General features: G+C 33.4%; 1 protein-coding gene across 5 annotated transcripts in view; it reads right to left on the minus strand.

The window, feature by feature from the left end:
- The window catches only part of EEA1 (early endosome antigen 1), a 133,163-nt gene that overhangs the window by 70,959 nt on the left and 42,182 nt on the right, over positions 1-20,022 (minus strand). For 3 of the 5 annotated variants that reach the window (XM_081592122.1, XM_081592121.1, XM_081592123.1), the window contains 7 exons: positions 11,697-11,821; positions 7,610-7,664; positions 7,451-7,516; positions 5,066-5,105; positions 4,039-4,152; positions 3,296-3,417; positions 2,042-2,197 (listed from right to left, as the gene is read on the minus strand). In XM_081592122.1, coding sequence (XP_081448248.1) covers positions 2,042-2,197; positions 3,296-3,417; positions 4,039-4,152; positions 5,066-5,105; positions 7,451-7,516; positions 7,610-7,664; positions 11,697-11,821 — 678 coding nt within the window. Of the gene's footprint in view, positions 1-2,041; positions 2,198-3,295; positions 3,418-4,038; positions 4,153-5,065; positions 5,106-7,450; positions 7,517-7,609; positions 7,665-8,113; positions 8,354-11,696; positions 11,822-13,970; positions 14,028-16,125; positions 16,252-20,022 lie in introns of all 5 variants that reach the window. The other 2 variants (XM_081592124.1, XM_081592120.1) reach the window with 2 other exon arrangements.

Consider the following 20,022-nt stretch of genomic DNA (forward strand, 5'->3'; position numbering starts at 1 on the left):
ACAATGAATTCATAAGTTATATTTTTAATGAAAGGAATGGAACATACTTAACAATGTATATCAGATTATGTATCTTGACCCTTGACTAGAAATAGAAAACAAATCATTACATTTTTAGCTTCTTTAATTCCTTTTACTGTTTTATTTCTGATGTCAATATTTAGGTTCAGAAAAGCAGTAATACATAAAATATATTTTTTCTTTTAGTTCTTTAGGTTATATAATTGACTAACACACATAACTGAGAATAAATAAAACTGAATTTTAATAAAATACACACCATATACTAAGGAGTAAATAGAAGCTAAAAACACAGTAAAAAATAAATGAGATGGAATATTTAGACAGTAATTTTTTCATATGGAAATGGTATGGGACACAATTCAAAAGTATTTTAAGTTATACTCAATACAAATACACAATATGTCAAAATGCAAGAGTAACAACAGTATTAGGTTATGATTAATAACACAAATTTACTTCTAACACAATCACCAGACCACCAAAAATGGGAAATGACATGATACAGAAAGACATGAGCTTCAAGATAGACTTGAGTTATAATCCTAACTTCTTTACATTAGGTGCATGAACTTGAACAAGTTATTTAACCTCATTGAAGCCCAGATTCCTTAAATATAAAACAAACTTAATACTTAACTTATAAGGCTAAAAGAAATTTTTAACCTAGCATTTAAATAGGATTCTTTCCCACCAAATTTCTTCGATTCAGCCTCTCCTAGATTACACATTAGGAGATTTTTATTGGTTTTGATAACTTCATGAACTCCCTAAAATTATTTGAAAATCTGTGAGACTTTTATTCTTGGGCTACAAAGATCATGTTTGGGAAATCTGCACCTGAAGTTCATCAATTTAAAAGTCTAAAATGTTAACCATTACAAAGACTCACATGCCTATGTGTGTTGTACCCATAAGCTTTCACCAATCCTCCACTGATAAGACATAGGAGAAAGTAATAAAAGGAAGATACGGATTATCTATAATATTTATACTCCATGGCTCATTAATAATTATGAACAGTGGCTTTTAGATAACCAGCTAAAAAATCTGAGATGCAAGTTGCAATATCACTGTAACTTAACTTTTTAAACCGAAAACATGAAAAACACAGGTCTATATCATATAAGGGAGCTTAAGAACTATACACAGTAGTAGTTATAATAAAAATACCTCCTATGATACGGTAAGAAGGACAAATGCTAGCATTTTTAAGCAAATATATTTACTACATATCCTAGAACTTGTCATATGCTGACAATTATATAAGAGATTGACAGGCAAAAGTCATGTAATAAATAGAAGAACTGAGAATGTTTATCCTAGAAGAGAAGAAAATTCAGAGTAAATATGAACAGTCATCAAATATTTCATGTGGAAAAGAACAATTTATTCTGTGTAATATTTGAGTATTGGAACCAGTACATGTAAATTATAGGGAAACAAATGCCAACTCAATGGAATGGCTGACTTAGGAAGAAATATGCCACCCCTACAACACATAGCAAGAGTTGTAGATCACTTATCAGAGACCTATAAAGGGAATTCCTGGTTGAAGTGTTAGACTAGAAGATTTCTAAGACTTCCTTCAACCACATAACTGAATAATCGATAAATGAAAACCAAGTCTAATAGATAGTAAGTCTTAAATATTTTTTCTAAGCAACATAAGTAATACAAATGAAGAAAACTAAATCATACTTCCTTTACCCCTACCAAATTGAAATAAATTACTACTTATTAATCTGGAGCAAATTTAAATATAATTTCTCCACAATATACATTATTTATTAAACAGAGTAACACTCCTTTATGTAAACATTCTTCCTTAAGAGTCCAACTTCATAAAGCAAAGATAAAAATACTATCAGCCCATATTGACTATATACAGATATTATTGAGACCAGATAAAAGAAAGGCAAGTAGTGTTTGAGTCACTCAGAAAAATGCTGGCTTCAACCAACAGTGCACGTTAAACAAGTTAACATTAGTCTTATTTAAGTGCACTAAACTTCATTACCTCTGAGTTAGTATATTTTGTTTGTAACTTTTTGCACTCATCTTTGAGTTTTTCAGATTCTCTCTCACGTTCCAAGGTCATGTTATCCATTAGTGTTTGAACTTGGACCAGTTCTTTCTTTAACACAGCAACATCTTCTATTCCAGGTCTCTGAAGCTGTGAAGCAACATATTTTAACCAAAACAAAACAAAACAGTGAAACTAACTGTTTAGTGAACATCCATTTTTAAATAACACACATTTTTTAAGTTTTACTACTAAGAAATAAAAATAAAACAATCTTTTAACATCAATTACTAGATTCCAAACATTGAACACAGATGTTTTCCCCCAACAATCTTTATCCTTTTTTCATAGAGCTAAATAAGAGCTCTCTCCCATATTTAACAGTATTACCATTCAAGGTACAAAACAGCAAATACACAATTACCCTTAGTGCTTTAACTGCTTTCTTTTCCTTCACAAACTACACCCACTTATAATAACAATCACTTGTTAATGCTAAATCCCTTCATTTTTTATCCTATGAAACTGGTAATAAAATGAACAAGGAGCAGATTCAATCTAATTGATACACATATACATATGTTTATTGAGTGGTAAATAGAGAACAGAAAGGAAACAATGACAGATCCAAGATTGTTAAGGCTGGGGAGAGGGTTAAAAACATATGGTATCAATGACAGAAATATGATGACTTGATGTTATACTTGTTGAATTTGAAATGAAAGCTGGAAATGCAATTAAAAGTGTTCTTGTTGTTGTTGCTTGGTCACTAAGCTGTGTTCAATTCTTTATGACCCCATGGGCAGCAGCCCACCAGGTTTCCCTGTCCTTCACTATTTCCTAGAGTTTGCTCAGATTCATATCCAGCGAGTTGGTAATGCTATCTAACCATCTCACCCTCTGCTGCCCTCTTCTCCTTTTAGAAGTGTCCTAGATGGATTTACAAAACTAAAGTTCAAGGAATGGTAAGATCAGAGATGCAGATATGGAAACTACCAAAAATGACAGATGACATTAAAACAAAAACAATAAAAATGTTGTCATAAATAATGTATCATAAAATTCCATTCTTACTTTAAAAATCATATATAGTGTACACATACACACACATATATATATGTAGGTGGTAAAGCTACAGGGAATTTTATTTCCTCCATTCTATTCAAGCTATACTTTTAAAATTGTTTCATCAGCATGTGTATTTCACTTATCAGTTTCAACCATTCTAATAAATGGTTTCTAAATTACCAGTTCAGTCTTTAGATCTTGAATCACAGCTGCTTCTTTGTTTAATTCTTCTGTTAGATGTGTCACTTGCTGTTCAGCAGCTTCTCTAAGACTCCTTTCTTCATCATATTTTGACTTTATGTCTAATTAAGGGCAGTTACATAGATGACATGACATTAACTCTAGAGAAGATAAGCTATAAATTCTTGTATGTCATATCACTCTAATTCAAATTCACATTCCTTTGATAACCATAAATGTACACAACAAAATTATACTTCTGATGATACTCAGTGATAAACTTAAATGATCAAATGTCTTTGTCTACATAAAATCCATTCAATTACTAAATTAGCATTTTAATGTATACTCAATCACATATAATATTTTACTTAAAAGCATGTATGTAGCTGAAAAAATTACATGCAATTGCTAGCATAACCAAATGTTAAATCTATACCATATTATTTAACTTCTTCAAAATGTTACATGTCAATCTTTAAGCATACCTCAAAAGAAAATTCATCTTCTCTAAAATTCAAGAATTTTACAGGGAAAATCAGTTCTTCAAAGGGAGGAGGTGGGAGAACAAATAAAATAACTTACACAGCAACTCTGTTATCATTAAATGCCAGTAATCACCACGATAGTCTATAACAAATGCTTTATCACACTGAAATACAATGTTTATCTATAGAATATACAATGGCAAAAAGGTAGTGAGACTGATTTACTGGATAAAAAAAATTCGTGATTTAATTTACCTGCAATTTCAGTGGCAAGTTGCGCTGCTTTCTGTTCAAACAAATCTTTCATTTGTTTAATATTAAAATTTTCTGTTTGGGCTTCTTCTAATTGTTGTTCCAAAGACTGTAGTTCTACAGAAAAGTAGTTATTCAAACACAATGTGAATTACATTTCCTAAACTGTTTTTGCTTATAATCATTGTAGGAGTTAAAGACAATCAACATGATCTACTAGCCAATTACAAGTAGAGTATCTTCACATTTTAAGAATTAATCTCTTCACATTTTAAGAATATCTCAAAAAAAAAAAAAAAAAAGAATTAATCACAGCCAATACATTTAAGGCCCAAGTCAAAGTTTATAAATGTGTAAAACAAATGAAAGAAATATTTAGCAATCATACCTAAAATATTTATAAATATTTGTTTAAAGATTATTCTAATTTCACATTTCACAGTTATTTTTGTCAACTGACCAAAAAAGAATACATTCTGTGCCTCTGATGAAATGTTTTGAAATTAGAAATGTCTTAAGAACAATCAAGGTCTTAAATAAATTAATCAATTAAAATATGCAGTCAATTCTTACTACTTCATTCTCATAAAGAACCTTCAAACAGACATTAAATACAACAGCTAATCTCAAAATGTAATTTTTATTATTTATTGAGCATGCCTCCAGTTAAAGTCCATTACAAAGATGCTAATCTCATTTTTTAATTTCAAGAGGAAACAAAGTATATCACTGTTTAATATACATCTAAACTTTCATTAACCACCATATTAATGTAATATTTCAAAAGTGTATAACTTCAGAATATAATGAACTACAATAAGGTTAAGATTTCAATAACTGATTAAATCATAAAGTTCACAGGTAATAAACACTCTCAACCTAGAATATGACTGTTACCTTCACTGTTTCAGTGCCATGAAGCAAAACCATAAAACAAAATTCATGTAGCAGGCATCAGAGGAAAAGAAAGAAGTAAAAAAGGGATGAGAAAGAAGAAAAATGAAAAACCAACAGCTTTAAGTAAAGTTACCTGCTGATGAATCAGCCACTAATCCATCAGGTTTGGACTCCTCAATGAAAACAAAAACACAAACAAATGTATTAAAAGGAAAAGACTATAGTATTAGGGAAATAAATTTTAATTTTAGACTGTTTTAACATGTTCTTCTACCTGATCGCATCAGACTCTGGAAATCATATACATATTGTATCCTAAAAATATCCTTGAGATACACACACAGAGAAATCTATCAATGATTCACAGTTTTAAATATTTTTGCAAAACTCTAGATTTATGGATGATGGGAAAAACTATTTAGATCATTGTGCTTTAAAATTTATCTTCTTGTATCTATCCCCTAATACAGTTTTGTATGTTATTTTTCAGTACAATTATTTTCTTATGTAATTTTAGTGAAATTGTATATTTCCATCTCTATGTATTACATTCATATATTTAAAAATATATTTTATTATCTAATTAATTTTGTGGTGGTTACAAAACCAGAAATGACTCTAGTATATTAGGGATAAACTTTTGATATAAGCCAGAAAGTTTAAAATATTGGAAATTAAGTTGCTCACCTCATAATAATCAAGGAAAAATGTTTCTGATTTAGTTATAAGAAAGTAATTCTTATTTAAAATAATGTTTTATTTTATTTCACTTAAAAATAGAGATTTATACAAATAATATTCTATTATACAATAAAATTTTTCTTATTAGCAATAAAAAAAAAGACTATATTGTTACAATTGTCAATGTGAAAAAAAATCTCTGAAATAGATTCTGTCAGGTAAGTGGCAAGATTTTGATGAAAATCAAATCTTGGCCTGCTCACATCCTTCTAGATCTCTAAGATACCACTAGGCTGTCTGGCATAATGATTTAACTGTAGCTCACTGCCTCTAAGAATCTGTTAACATATTAAACTTTCATGAGCTTTGCCGAGATGGCATCTTAAATTCCATAAATTCAGTAATAACATAAGTTATTATAATGGAATGGGTTTCCATGCCCTCCTACTGGGTATCTTCCCAACTTAGGGATCAAACCCACGTCTCTTATGTCTCCTGCACTGACAGGTAGGTTCTTTACCACTGGTGCCATCTGGGAAGTCCCTATTATAAGGTTAAAATAGTCATCTCAAATGCAGTAAACAACTTCCTGTGTTTTCAAGTACAGAAAATAATATTAATACAGCACGTTTGATTGTTAATGGCATCTACCTAACACATGAGTAGGTGAACTCTAAGTATTTTAGATTACTAAAACTCTTTTTAATGCATCATCAGTTGTAGAAGCTGAGTAGTAATAAGACTGATATCTTGTTATCCACTTATCTTTCTTTTCTAGTCCAAATGACAATTTTTGGGAAAAGACAAAAAGGCAAAGACGACTGGGAGTCATGTGCTAAAATGTCATGTGCTATCTTAATGTGCTAAGATAATGTGCAAAGGGATCACAATTATTTTATAAAAGTATTAAAGCTATTGTTAAAGGGTGTCATTTTTATTCACAGAAATGAAAACTATATATATATTTGGTAAAATTCATCATTCTATGATTTTTTATGTAATGTTCATATAAAAGTCAAAATAACTTTGGTATAAAAATCATAATTTGTTAAAACTTTTTTTAGAAAATACATTAAAGAACATTATAACATATCTGAGATATCAAACGAAATCACTCAAAATAACCACTTTGGATACTATAGTGATTTTCTTGCTCTTTTCTGTATGTATTATTTTTATGAAGTTAAAGTTGTATGGTACATACACGTCTGTGTACAAAGACACAATATTTGTTTTTTAAAATCTAACATGAATACAACAGTTTTCCCATGCTTTCAAACAATCACCACTAATATAAACTATAAGCAGTTAATAATAGTTCTTTCCCTACTAATAGACATTTTAGTGATTTCCAATTTGTCACAAACACAAGTGCTTTGAAGTGCTTCACTATTGTTTGAACCTGTATTTTTTAACCACTTACGTATATTGTCAGAAAATAAGAATAATGTGGCCTGGTATATAAGAAAAAATCCATAGGTAAATGATTCTTTTGGCCGCACTGTAGCATGTGGGATCTTCGTTCCCTGACCATGAATCGAACCTGCGCCCTCTGCAGTGGAAGCGCAGTTTTTAACCACTTCAGGGAAGTCCCATAGGTAAATGATTCTTAATGGAGCACTTTTAAGGAGTTACGTATGAGCTTTCCACAGATTGGTTATATTGGTTTGTATTCATTAGAATTTCAAAGGATACATATGTAGGCTACTAAGCACAGAGAAAACAATTAGGAAGCTATTCATATCATGCCACTTATTTACAAAAAAGCATTATACTTAATTTAAAACAATGAAAATGAACAACTAATAACACACTTTAAGTATTTAAAAGCAATTACTTGCTGCTGCAGCCCTTGAAATTTTTCTAATTCTTTCTTTAATTCTTCTGAGTACCATTTTTCTTCCTAAGGAAAGAAAAGGTTTTAACCAGCAGATTTTCAAAGGTTTTATTTATCTGATACACTGAAAATAAACAAGTATAATCATTTTTATTTTACCTTAAGTGAAGCCTGTAAGTCTTGGACCTCTTGTCTGAGTAGTGTTATATCATCTCTAAACATAAATTGGAAAAAAGGAATTAATGGTTAATTTGCTTTAACAAATCATGGCTAGTGAATATATATTAATATTCTCGTTTTCCTAATTCTTAAAAAGATACTATAGATTTTATATATAGTGGCATATATAAAGTCCTTGGGAAAATAATTTTATTCCTAAGCATACTGTCTATCAATGGAAGAACACTTTTATCATGGAAACAATAAAACTGACTGTCAAGTACTGAGACAAAAGCAAAAGGTCTCCCATTAATTTACCAGCAATAAGTATCAACAGCTTCCTATTGCAGTTAGTATAAAATCTAAACTCATTAACAAGGACTATAAAAATTTGCACAATCTAATCCCTACCTTACCACTCTCACCCTCATTCACTTAGCTGTAGCAATGCTGGCTCCTTGCTGTTTCCTGAGTCTGAAATGCTCTTTCCTGTCAAAACCTCACCTTCTGTTCCCCTCATCTAATAGTCTGACAACGGTCGAGCAGACAACTCGAAGCCCTTATGCAGAAGAGATTCCATGAGAAAACACATTTGCAATTATTCTTCTATATATGAAGAACATATCTTATCCTCTTGGATTATAAACAGCAGAAAAAGGGACTCTCCTTGCTCCATGCCACTCCAATGACAGCCACGGAAGAAGACTGAAATGAGCTGATTAGGAATACTCAAGTGCACTGATTCTAGTACAAAGGAAAAAGAACAGGATCAGTTCTAACGATGGAGAAGACCAACTCCACACCAGCACAAGCATATCAGAAAGTAAAACATAATGGGACATACTGGTAGGAAAATTATTCTCTAGGATGGGAGTGAAGATACAGTAAAGAAACAAAGTCAGCTTCATTTGTGAAACATGGTTAACAGTAGAAAAGGAATCTCTACCTTTCAAAGCCATTCATACGTAAAGAACTCATTATTCAACAGAACTTGTCTATGCCAGACTCTCACGTCATTCAGTTTAATGGGGGAAGAAAACACATAAAGAGTAACAGGCCATTAATTCTACAATAGAAATGAAAACAGTAGCATAAACAGAGTGATCACTTCTACCTAGACGCACTTCATAATGGAGATAAACTTTAAAGTGTCATCTTTAATCTCTGAATACAAAAGTAAAACTAGACAATATATTCCTGCCTTTTTCTTGTCTCTTAAAATTTGCCTTTTATGACACTTTCATTAGTTTTCATTTCTCTGTTTTTCTCTCTCTCCCCAATGTGGTCCTATGAACTTCTCCAATTTGGAAAAACCACAGGCTAACTGGAGAAATCTTGGTCTTAATATGTATATAAAAATGTGTGTATAGGTTTTAAGTTTTCCCTACTCTTTATTAATATTCCAACTTCATGTATAAAGCAAAACGATGAAGAGATGAATTAATAACAATATATAGGAATGGTTCATATTAAATTGAATGAAATTGCAAGGACAATAATTATAATTCAACTTCTAATTGGGTGCACTCAGTTACTCCAATTAATCTTTCAAAAAGTGCCACTTAATAAATTTTTGAAAGTAACTTGTTTAGCAAAGAAAATCTTCTGAAACGTTTAACAGATCGAACAGTCTAGGATATTGACAAAATTAAGAAGCATCTATCAAAATTTTAAAGGGAAATTTTATCCAGAAATCCAATTTCTGGAAATATATCTTCCAGATATATTCAAACACATGCAAACAATATGTCCACAAAGACATATACCACCAACACATTTATATGTACAAAACACTGGAAATAGCCTGAATGCTTGTCAACAGGAGAATGGTAAAATTCCATGCAGTCATTAAAAAGAATAAGATAACTATCTGCAATGATAAGAAACAATCCATAGATACAGACAGAAACAAAAGGTATAGGACAATGTAGAACTGCTCTTTTACGTAATTATATACATTTACACATTTATATGTACACATAATATAAGCATATTATATATATGCAGAGACTATCTTTCTGTACTATTCCATACAAAAAAGGTCTTAATGACCCAGATAACCATGATGGTGTGATCACTCACCTAGAGCCAGATATCCTGGAGTATGAAGTCAAGTGGGCCATAGGAAGGATTACTATGAACAAAGCTAGTGGAGGTGATAGAATTTCAGTTGAGCTATTTCAAATCCTAAAAGATGATCCTGTTAAAGTGCTGTACTCAAATATGCCAGCAAATTTGGAAAACTCAGCAGTGGCCACAGGAGTGGAAAAGGTCAGTTTTCATCCCAATCAAAAAGAAGGGCAATGTCAGAGAATGTTCAAACTATCCGACAATTGCACTCATTTCACATGCTAGCAAAGTAATGCTCAAAATTCTCCAAGCTAGGCTTCAAAAGCAAGTGAACCAAGAACTTCTAGATGTACAAGCTGGATTCAGAAAAGGCAGAAGAACCAGAGTTCATATTGCCAACATTCATTGGATCACGAGAAAGCAAGAGAATTCCAGAAAAACATCTGCCTCATTGACAATGCTAAAGCCTTTGTGTGAATCGCAATAAACTGGAAAATTCTTAAAGAGATTGGAATACCAGACCACCTTACCCACCTCCTGAGAAACCTGTATGCAGGTCATGAAGCAACAGTTAGAACCAGACATGGGAAAATAGACTGCTTCAAAACTGGGAAAAGAGTATGTCACGGTTGTACACTGTCACCTTGCTTACTTGACTTATATGCAGAGTACATCATGTGAAATGCCAGGCTGGATGAATCATAAGCTGGAATCAAGATTGCCAGGAGAAACATCAACAACCTCAGATATGCAGATGATACCACCCTAATGGCAGAAAGTGAAGAGAAACTAAAGAGCCTCTTAATGAGGGCAAAAAGAGGAGAGAGAAAAGCATGGCTTAAAACTGAACATTCAAAAAACGAAGATCATGGCATCTGGTCCCATCACTTTATGACAAATAGATGGGGAAAAAGTGGAAACAGTGACACATTTTATTTTCGTGGGCTCCAAATCACTGTGGACAGTAACTGCAGCCATGAAATTAAAAGACGCTTGCTCCTTGGAAGCAAAGCTATGACAAACCTAGACAGCATATTTAAAAGCAGAGACATCACTTTGCCGACAAAGGTCCATGTAGCCAAAGCTATGGTTTTTCCAGTAGTCACGTACAGATATGAGAGTTGGGCCATAAAGAGGGCTGAGAGCTGAAGAATTGATGCTTTCTAATTGTAGTGCTGGAGATGACTCTTGAGAGTCCCTTGGACTGCGAGGAAATCCAACCAGTCAATTCTACAGAAATCAAACCTGAATATTCATTAGAAGGACTGATGATGAAGCTTCAATACTTTGGCCACCTGATGCAAAGAGCCAACTCACTGGAAAAGACTCTGATGCTAGGAAAGATTGGGGGCAGGAGGATTGAAGGCAGAGGATGAGATGGTTAGATAGCATCATCAACTCAATAGACATGAGTATCCAGGAGATAGTGAAGGATAGGAAAGCCTGGAGTGCTGCAGTCTGGGTACTGGCAAAGTCAGGACACAACTTAGCAACAAATCAGCAACAGAATAGCAACCGAATAAAATCAAGCTTTCTTCCTTAGTGGGAATTTAAGACAAGAATTCTCACCAATAGAAGAAGAGCAAAGTTAACTGCTGAATCCTATTCTAAGTAATTATATTTATTTTAATTGTTAAAATGGTCAGGTAAAATTGCTAAGAGGCAGAATGTGTTTTGTTTGTTTGCTGTTATGTTGGTGAATACAAAAGACAAATTTTTAAATAAAGCATATCATTTTTTAATAAGCAGAATATGCTAAATATACTTTAACCTTTTAAAAAAATCACAATCTTTATTAAAAATATAACCTCTGAAACATGCTACAGATGTTGGTATAGCTGGTTATTGATCAAGGATGGAATAAATCATAACAATAAAAGATAAAAACTATGCTAAATGAAGGTAGATTTAAATCAAAAAATATAAAAACACTACTCTTCAAGAACTAAATATTCATGATTAAAGAATGGTATCACGTGCATTCGTTACATTACACTTCAAAGCTATTATACTGTACCGCTTCAGAGCCAAAGCTTCTCCTCCATGACTTGAATCATTACCAGCATCATGGACTGCCTCATAGTGTTTGAAAAGTTCATCAGCAGATCCAAGAGATTTCATACACTGCGGACATATGAAACCCTACAGAAAGAGGTAGAAAAAGGTTTCAAAATAGTATTTTGTATTGCAAAATAACCATTCGTATGTTATGAAATATAGTCAAATGTAACATTCATACCAATAATGCCATTAAGTAAATTGTAATTTACAGTGCAAAGCCTAAATTCTGGTATTGTGCAAAGGTACATCACTGCCTGTCCTGGCTGCAGCTTACAAAATATTTTTTAAGACCCTTATAACCATCTTTTAGGTTGAATAAATTAATGGCTATAGTACAGAATTCTAATCTGAGAAGTTAGTTCTAATCTAAAAGTCTAATTGAGAAGATATACCATCAGATCCTCCATCTCTCTAAATATCCCCCATAGTAAAACAATATCTGCTACAATCTACTGCACAGGAATGATAACAAAAAAACTAAGAACATGAAGCATTCTGATCATTGAGGAAAAAAGGTAATATAAATAGCCCATAATTACCACAGAGTATGTGCAACGGTTGAGAAGTATTCTAATCAGTAAATCCCTTGCTAACCAAAGATTAACAGTATAAAAGCTTAAAGTTAATAAACAGTCCTATAAAATCTTAAAAACTTATTATATGGTTATGGCATACAAGGTTCTGCATTTGTAGTCCCCCAATGACCCATCCAGTATAATCTCAGGACACTTTTACTCTATACAACATGCTTCAGCTATACTCAAGTACCTATGTTTCCCTGAACACACCATGGTGTCTCACACTTTTACACCTCTGCATATATTGCTTTTTTCCTCCAGCATTACCATCAGGCTTCCCACATGACTGGCTCAGTGATAAAGAATCTGAATGCTAATGCAGGAGATGTGGCTTTGACCCCTTTGTCAGGAAGATCCCTCTGGAGAAGGAAATGGCAACCCACTCCAGAATTCTTGCCTAGGAAATCCCATGGACAGAGGTTGCAAAACAGTGGGACATGACTTAGACACTAACAACAACAACAAATAATATAACACAACAAAGCTAATCTATGTTTCCCTAGTGACTAGTGTAGTACTTTGAACACACCATATACTTTCTACTCTGTATATCTATTTAATGAAATACAAATGAACCTGGCAGGGCATAACTTGGCAGGAAAAAAAAACAAACAGAAAAGCTTAACAGCTTGAAGATTATAAAACCTTCCAAGGAATAGACTGAGCTAAGTAATAAATATTCAGGACACACAAAAACTAAAAATAAACATATTACTTCTGCTCCTTTGTGGGTGCTATACAAATAACATACCTTCACATCACTTATTCACATTATATGGCAGATTCAAGGCTCAATAAGGATGACATTATCAGACAAGGGTATAACAGAAGTACATATAAAGAACTATAGGAATACAAGAGAAGTATCTAAATCTGCCTATTAAGCAGTTAATACTGCCCTCAAAATCCACAGACACACATACATATGTGTGTATGTATGTTGATGTATGTCTATGAGTCACTAGAAATCGATCTAAATAGGAATTTATTTGTCAGAAAATAAAGGCACTCTAAGCAAATAGAGGAGCATGAACAAAGGTATAGAAGAGGTATAAAACATAGTCATGCTGTATTTGGAAAACAAAGGTATGTTCTGATCACAGAGTCAGAGTGAAGGGCAGGGGCACTGTTACAGGTGTATGAAAGCAGTGATCTCCTATGGAACACCTAAAATAAGCAAAGACTGCGGTGCTGAGGATGTGCGTTTGAACATCAGAATAATGCCATTAGGATCCAGAGATACGTGATGCTTGGCACTGTCTTCCTAGTGTGTTAATCTAGCTGGTGTTACACTCCTGTTTGAAAGTCATCTGTTATCTACCACCATGTTTTAATAATGGCTCTATATTAAGCTTTCTTGGGCATTCTTATAACTTCTGCCCAGTAACTAAAGTACCACACTTAGTTAACATGTTTTTAATGTGACAGCACCTAAACTCCTATAATATTTAGCTTGGCATTTCTCTTTTGTGTCTCAGCTTTCGCTAGTAACTAAAAGGCAAATTATACTGTTCCTCAGGGAATCCACACCCCAATTATGTTATTTAATCTTCACAGTTTTGGCTTGCTGACTATTGTCTTTACTTCCAGGTTTTGTCTCTAGATACTTCAAGATGCCAAAAAGCTAATGATCACATGAAAGTATGTCATACCTTCTTAACGCTTCTGAATATTACCAGGTTAATACTCTAGAAAGAACTGATTCATCCCTAAAGAGAAATTTTAGAAATTCAGTAATACATATTTAGCTGTAGAAATAGTCCATCTAAGTGAGTTTTCCATGTGATTAGACATGGCATGTTTAAATAAATCTTCAATTTTAGGACATTTCTGATAAAAATAATTCTAAAATACATATATGTACTTCCTCACCTTCTTAATCTGTTATTAAACCTTTGCTTAATATTCCAGAGCATAAATATTAATCACTGAATGGGTGCCTTCCACTGTATTAATTTTGGCAAGTCTCTAATTCCTGTACCCACATTTTATAGTCTTTCTTACACCCTGTTCATCCTTCAACAATTATTTTTAAAACTTTTTCACATAGTATTTTTAGCAATCCTAGCCTGACATGGATGGGAAGGCTAGATTAAGAGAAAAAAGTTTATTAAAACCACATCACTCATTTAAAATAAAGTATATAAAATAAACTCAGAATGAGTATCTGAAAGATGTCCTATGACTAGAGTGCATGATCTTTAGTTCATGGACTTTGTGATACTAATTCTGGATATTAAGAGACTCCTCTATTTATTTTTTCTAAACTTCTTCATGGGAATTGAGGTTGCTAGATAACTTACAAACAGTAAAACAGCAACAATAAAACACTAAAATAGCCAGCTATATTTATTTCCCTTAATCATTCCAAACATCTCGCCAACTCTCTCCCTCTGGCTCTCTCCCTCACACACACACACACAGCTGACTTAAGATTAAAAGCATTAAATTCCTTACTCTTAGTTTTCAGTTATCTGTAATCCTTTCTCAAATCTACTGTAGCAAAGAACTTAGCTTAACTTGATATTTATGATACCCTATTGTATCAAGCATACTTTCAGTTAAAAGGAAAGTTCTTATTTAAGTGACAGATAGGTAAGACAGTCACTTTTGATTCTGGCTAGCCCATAAAGAAAAGTTAACCCATATGCTCTGGAAGAAAGACAACTGGTAAAATACTAAGCAGAGATCCAAGACTCTTTCATGCCTCTATGGTCGCATTGCTTCTGCAGTTTAACTGGTGTCCTATATGTACACCTTTTCCTACCACACTAGAGAATGTCTGGTTTAATTGCTCCCCCTTAAGTTTTTCTGAGGTTCCCCTCAAGTTGAATCATACATTACACTCTTTTTGCAAATATCTACAATAAAAACTCCCTGGCATAGAGATCATATCTTCTTTACCTTTTTATCTCCTTTACCTACCAAAATACCCAGCACATTAGAAGTACCCCATTAATATGGTAAGTAAGTGAAGGTTTGGTGAGATCATTTTCTTATACATCATTACCTCACAGCAAAAAGTCTGATTTTTTATCTTTCATGATATATAAAAAGTTTCCTTCTTTTATAAGATTTGTAAAAGAAATTTTTTAAAAGCTATGTTTCTTTGTTTTTAGAATACTGTCATGCTTTTCAAAGGAAGTATATCAAGATCATCCGAAAAACTTTTTCCAGCCTAAAAATGGGCAACACTTCCCATCACTGGCTCCCACTCCCAGCCTTAGATTCGCACCAGCCTCACACACTACAGGGAAACATTTGAGTGAGTCACTATTAATGACAAGTGTGTACCATTCTGTAACTTCCAACAGGTCTGGGGAAAAGACTGAAACAGAGGTAGATTCAGATTCTGGATCTGCTGTATAGAATGCTGTGTTTTTTCCCAAGTAAAGACAGGAACAGTTCACATGCAAGGCCCTCTTTTTCTTTAAGAATAAAGCATCTTAACTGAAAGCATTTTAACACATTCATTAATAAAACATTAACTATACAATAAAGATATAATTTACAAATGTTGAAATTAAAAACATTCACTTTATATTTCAAATTTCATGGCAAAATTTATGCAAAAATAAGCTTAAACTTTTATTTTACAGATTCACAGAAAGACAGCTGCAAACAGAACAGCCAAGCCAACTTCCCAAGAGCATCTTTTCCTTATTGAACCTTCTTAGAGCATGCATAATGAAAGCAATCCACACTCCCATGTAGCACAAAAAGTTAAGCAACATCGAGGCAAGGAAAAACAAAGCTATTTTGAGCAACCCATAACCAAGCTGCTAAAACAAAATATTCAGGACCCACAGTAACACTGGAGTCATTAAGAAGTTCCTGTCCTCTTGTCTCATTTTCAGCGTGCACTTTCTGGTAATGCTCCGACAAATCAATAGCAGTTATACATCTTTTCATACATAATGGACAGATGAAACCCTGTGAAATAACAACTTTTAGGAGGATATACACAAAAAGTTATTTATGAAACAAAACAGAGACAATGAAAATAGACATACCAGGAAAATAATTAGTATATCTCTTTTTAGTACATGGAAGGGAAATTTTCAAGTAGTAACTGAACAAAGGGTGAAAGACTGCTACCCAAAGTAGGACTCTGAAATTAGTTTCCATCCTTAATGCTATAAATTCCCACTGGTCAATTTTATTGTAGTAAACAGTTGCTTTTGTTGGAATCTTATTATTCATTTTGTTTACGATACTTTGTCCTTATCTATGTGAGAGCTAGTATTGGCAAGCTAGCTTTTATTTTGGATCAAGAAATGACTGGCAGTTTTAACAAATATTTTTATGTAAGATAATGTTCTCAACAAAAAGTTCTTATAATGAAAGCAATTTTCAGTCTTTACCATATTCCACCAGCTAAGGATCCCATTCTTGCCCACACCCACAACTCCTAGCAGGTGACCCCCCTTCTAATTTTATGAGCTAAGTAAAATCATTTTAAAACAATCTCCCAAACTCCCCATACCTAACAATATCTGTATTTTAAAATATGGACTGTTACACTGATCTATGGTTTGCGGTTTTGTCAGAGAGGAACAGTAAAAGGATACAAGAATAAAGAAGTTGAGAGTGTCAGGGAGAAAGTAAATTAAATGAAGACAGTGGTGAAGGACAATAGGCTACAAAAGTTATGTCATGAATTTTGGTGTCAAAAATACATATGGGTTTGAGTCTCAACCAATACTGACTATGTGACTTATAAAAAATCACTTTACTTTGCTGAATGTCAGTTTCCTCACCTATAAAATGGAGCTAATATTAGCACCTATTCATCTAGAGTGTATTCTATAGTGTATTCCTTGCCTGAGACATTATAAGTGCTCAACAAATATTAACTGTCATTAGATGTATGGTTAGAGAGTAAATGAAATAAAGACAAGAAAGGATAATAGACTATAAGAAAAAATAAAAATTAAAAATAATCAACAAGACCAAAGAAGTTAAGAGTATGACTATGAGAAAGTTTTTGATATGACAGGCAGTTGATGTAAGGTATGCAGAGATAGGATTTCAACACGCCAGATAAAACTATTCTGTCTGATAAGAAAATGGAAGGTACTGCCATGGCCTTGAGGAACTAGAAAAGTAATAAAGATCACTGGCATTGATAACATTAAGAACTGGGATGCTAAGATGTTCCTTGAGTCATTAATACCACTTAGTATCACAGCAAGGAAGAAGACTACAAACAAGATTCCAAAGTGAGATGAAGACAGGTTAGCAGTTAAGAGCTAGTTTTGTGCTTGAATCCTTGAATCCTAAGCTACTAATCTTAGTAGTTTATATGACCTTCAATTTCCTCATCCATTAAATGAGATAAACAGAACACCTACTTCATATGGGGAATCTCAAGAGAATTAAATAAGGTAATACATGCTAAGTCCTTATCACAGCATCTGATACAAAGAAAACATTCAATGAATGTTAGCTATCATTTAATATCATTGTTCCTTTTGCTGACAACCCTTAAAGGAGATTAGCCAGTGGATGAAAATAAGTAACATGAATTCACTTTTTTTTCTTTTTACTGATGAAAGGGATGTCTTCCTGGAAACCACAGTCACAGGTTCTAAAACTACAGAACAATCATTTTTTTTTTAAAGAACAATGCGGGTTTTTTTAACCATGATATCTTTATGCTGCCTGCCACTTTACTTATTTCTTCACTGTAAGTTTCCACATATCGTCATTCAACCATTCATTCAAAAAGTTTTTACTGGGTGTGGTTTCTACATCATTATGCTATGGTAGTGAGAACACAATGGTAAAATAAAGCAAAGCCCTCATCCTTAATAAGCTTATAGACTTCTTGAAAAAGTTGCAAAAGAAACTACACTTCATACCCCACTAATCAGAAAATCCTATTAGAACTATTGGATTGGCTAAAAAGCTCATTCAGGTCTTATGGAAAACCTGAATGAACTTTTTGGCCAACACAATTCCTTCAAAATATACTCAGAACCTGATGATCTCTCTCCATTGTTACTGCCCTGATCCAAGCCACCCTCAAAGTGTATATGGATCACTGCAAAAGCCTTCCAACAGTCTCTGCTTCTATCCTTACCCCTATGAAAATGTAGATAAATTTTGTCATTTCCCTGCTCCAAACCTTCCAATGACTTCTACCTCAGCAAGAGTAAAACACTAAAGTCTGTACAAAAGCCTCTAAGGCCTTACATGATGTGGGCCTCATTACCTCACTAACCCAACCTCCCTCCACTCACTGTGCTGGAGCCACTAGCCTCTTGCTGGTTTTTCAACACAGCAGGCATGCCCTCACCTCAGACTTGTTCCACATGCCTACAACATGCTTGCTCCAGAAAGCCACAATTCATTTCCTCACTTCATCCAGTTCTTTCTGAGCTATCCCCTTCTCAGAGATGTCTTCCCTGACAATTCTATTTAAAATTGCATCCACCCAAAACACTTTCTATTCCCTTTTCCTTGCTTTATTTTTCTCAGTAATACTAACTGTCCCCCTCTGTATGTTTTGGGTTTTGCCTGTTTCTACCCAGTGGAATCTAAACTCCATCAGGATAAAGGTTTTTTTTTTTTTACTGTTTCACTCAAGCCATACTCCAGCATCAAGAACAGCATCTGGCTTCAATAAATATTCGATAAATGAGTCTCACAATAACAGTCATTACCAAAAGGACCGGCAATAGTTTTCCACAAAAGCACATGGGAGAAGCATCTGTCTCACATCAGAGTCAAGGAAAGTTGACTGGAAAAAGCAATTATCTGCAATGAGACTTGAAGGATAATCAGATGTTAACAAAGAAAAAGCAAGACTAGGTAAGGCATAGAGATTAGTACACACAAAAGTTCAAAGATAAGAAGTAACTTGCCACACCTTAAAATCAGTTCATTATGCCTGGATCAAAGAATATAACATAACCACACATATAAGGTCAACAGATTTCTCACAAAAGTGAAAATTCAATTCAAGTGGAAAAAGTAACATTTTCAGCAAATGGTTACTACAACAAGGATATAGAAAAATGTGGTTTCCATATCCACACGGAAGAAATGAACCTCAACCACAATTTCGGACCACACACAATAATTTAAAATAAGTCAAAGATTGAAATGTACAAGCTAAAAGATTTTTCAATCTTTCAGTCTTTTTTAAAATGAAGTGTAGTTGATACACAATATTGTAAGTTATAGATTACAACATAGTGATTCACAATTTTTAAAAGTTATAGCCCATGTATAGTTATCATATTGACTATATTCCCTGTCTTGTACAGTATCTCCAAGTAGCTTGATTTCTTTTTAACCAGAAGGAAGCATAGGATAGTTCTGCAACCTTGATGTAGGCCAAAAATTCTGTAGTACCCAAAAAGCAAAAACCATAAAACAAAAGGCTGACAAAACTATTTCTCTTTGACAGACACCGTTAAAAAAATGAAAAACAAGCCACAGAATGAGAAAAAATATACACATCACATATTTCTGATTGTGATATAAGGCCTAAAATTAAGGTCCAATACACATTGCTTTGACAACTGGTCCAACTGGAAGGGCTTCAAATGGCCTAACTGCAAGTTCCCCTTGCCACTCTGTTCCCACAGATAAGGTCCTCTATCCAAACAGCTTCTCCTCTTCACAAGGCCTGCTTATTCCTAAGCAGCAGGTTTCAGCTCCCTGCCAGCCCCTGGAATTACTCAAATAAGCCAA

This window comes from Giraffa tippelskirchi, chromosome 4 (assembly GCF_054371585.1).
Source record: "Giraffa tippelskirchi isolate mGirTip1 chromosome 4, T2T-mGirTip1v1.2.pri, whole genome shotgun sequence".
Classification (NCBI taxonomy): domain Eukaryota; kingdom Metazoa; phylum Chordata; class Mammalia; order Artiodactyla; family Giraffidae; genus Giraffa; species Giraffa tippelskirchi.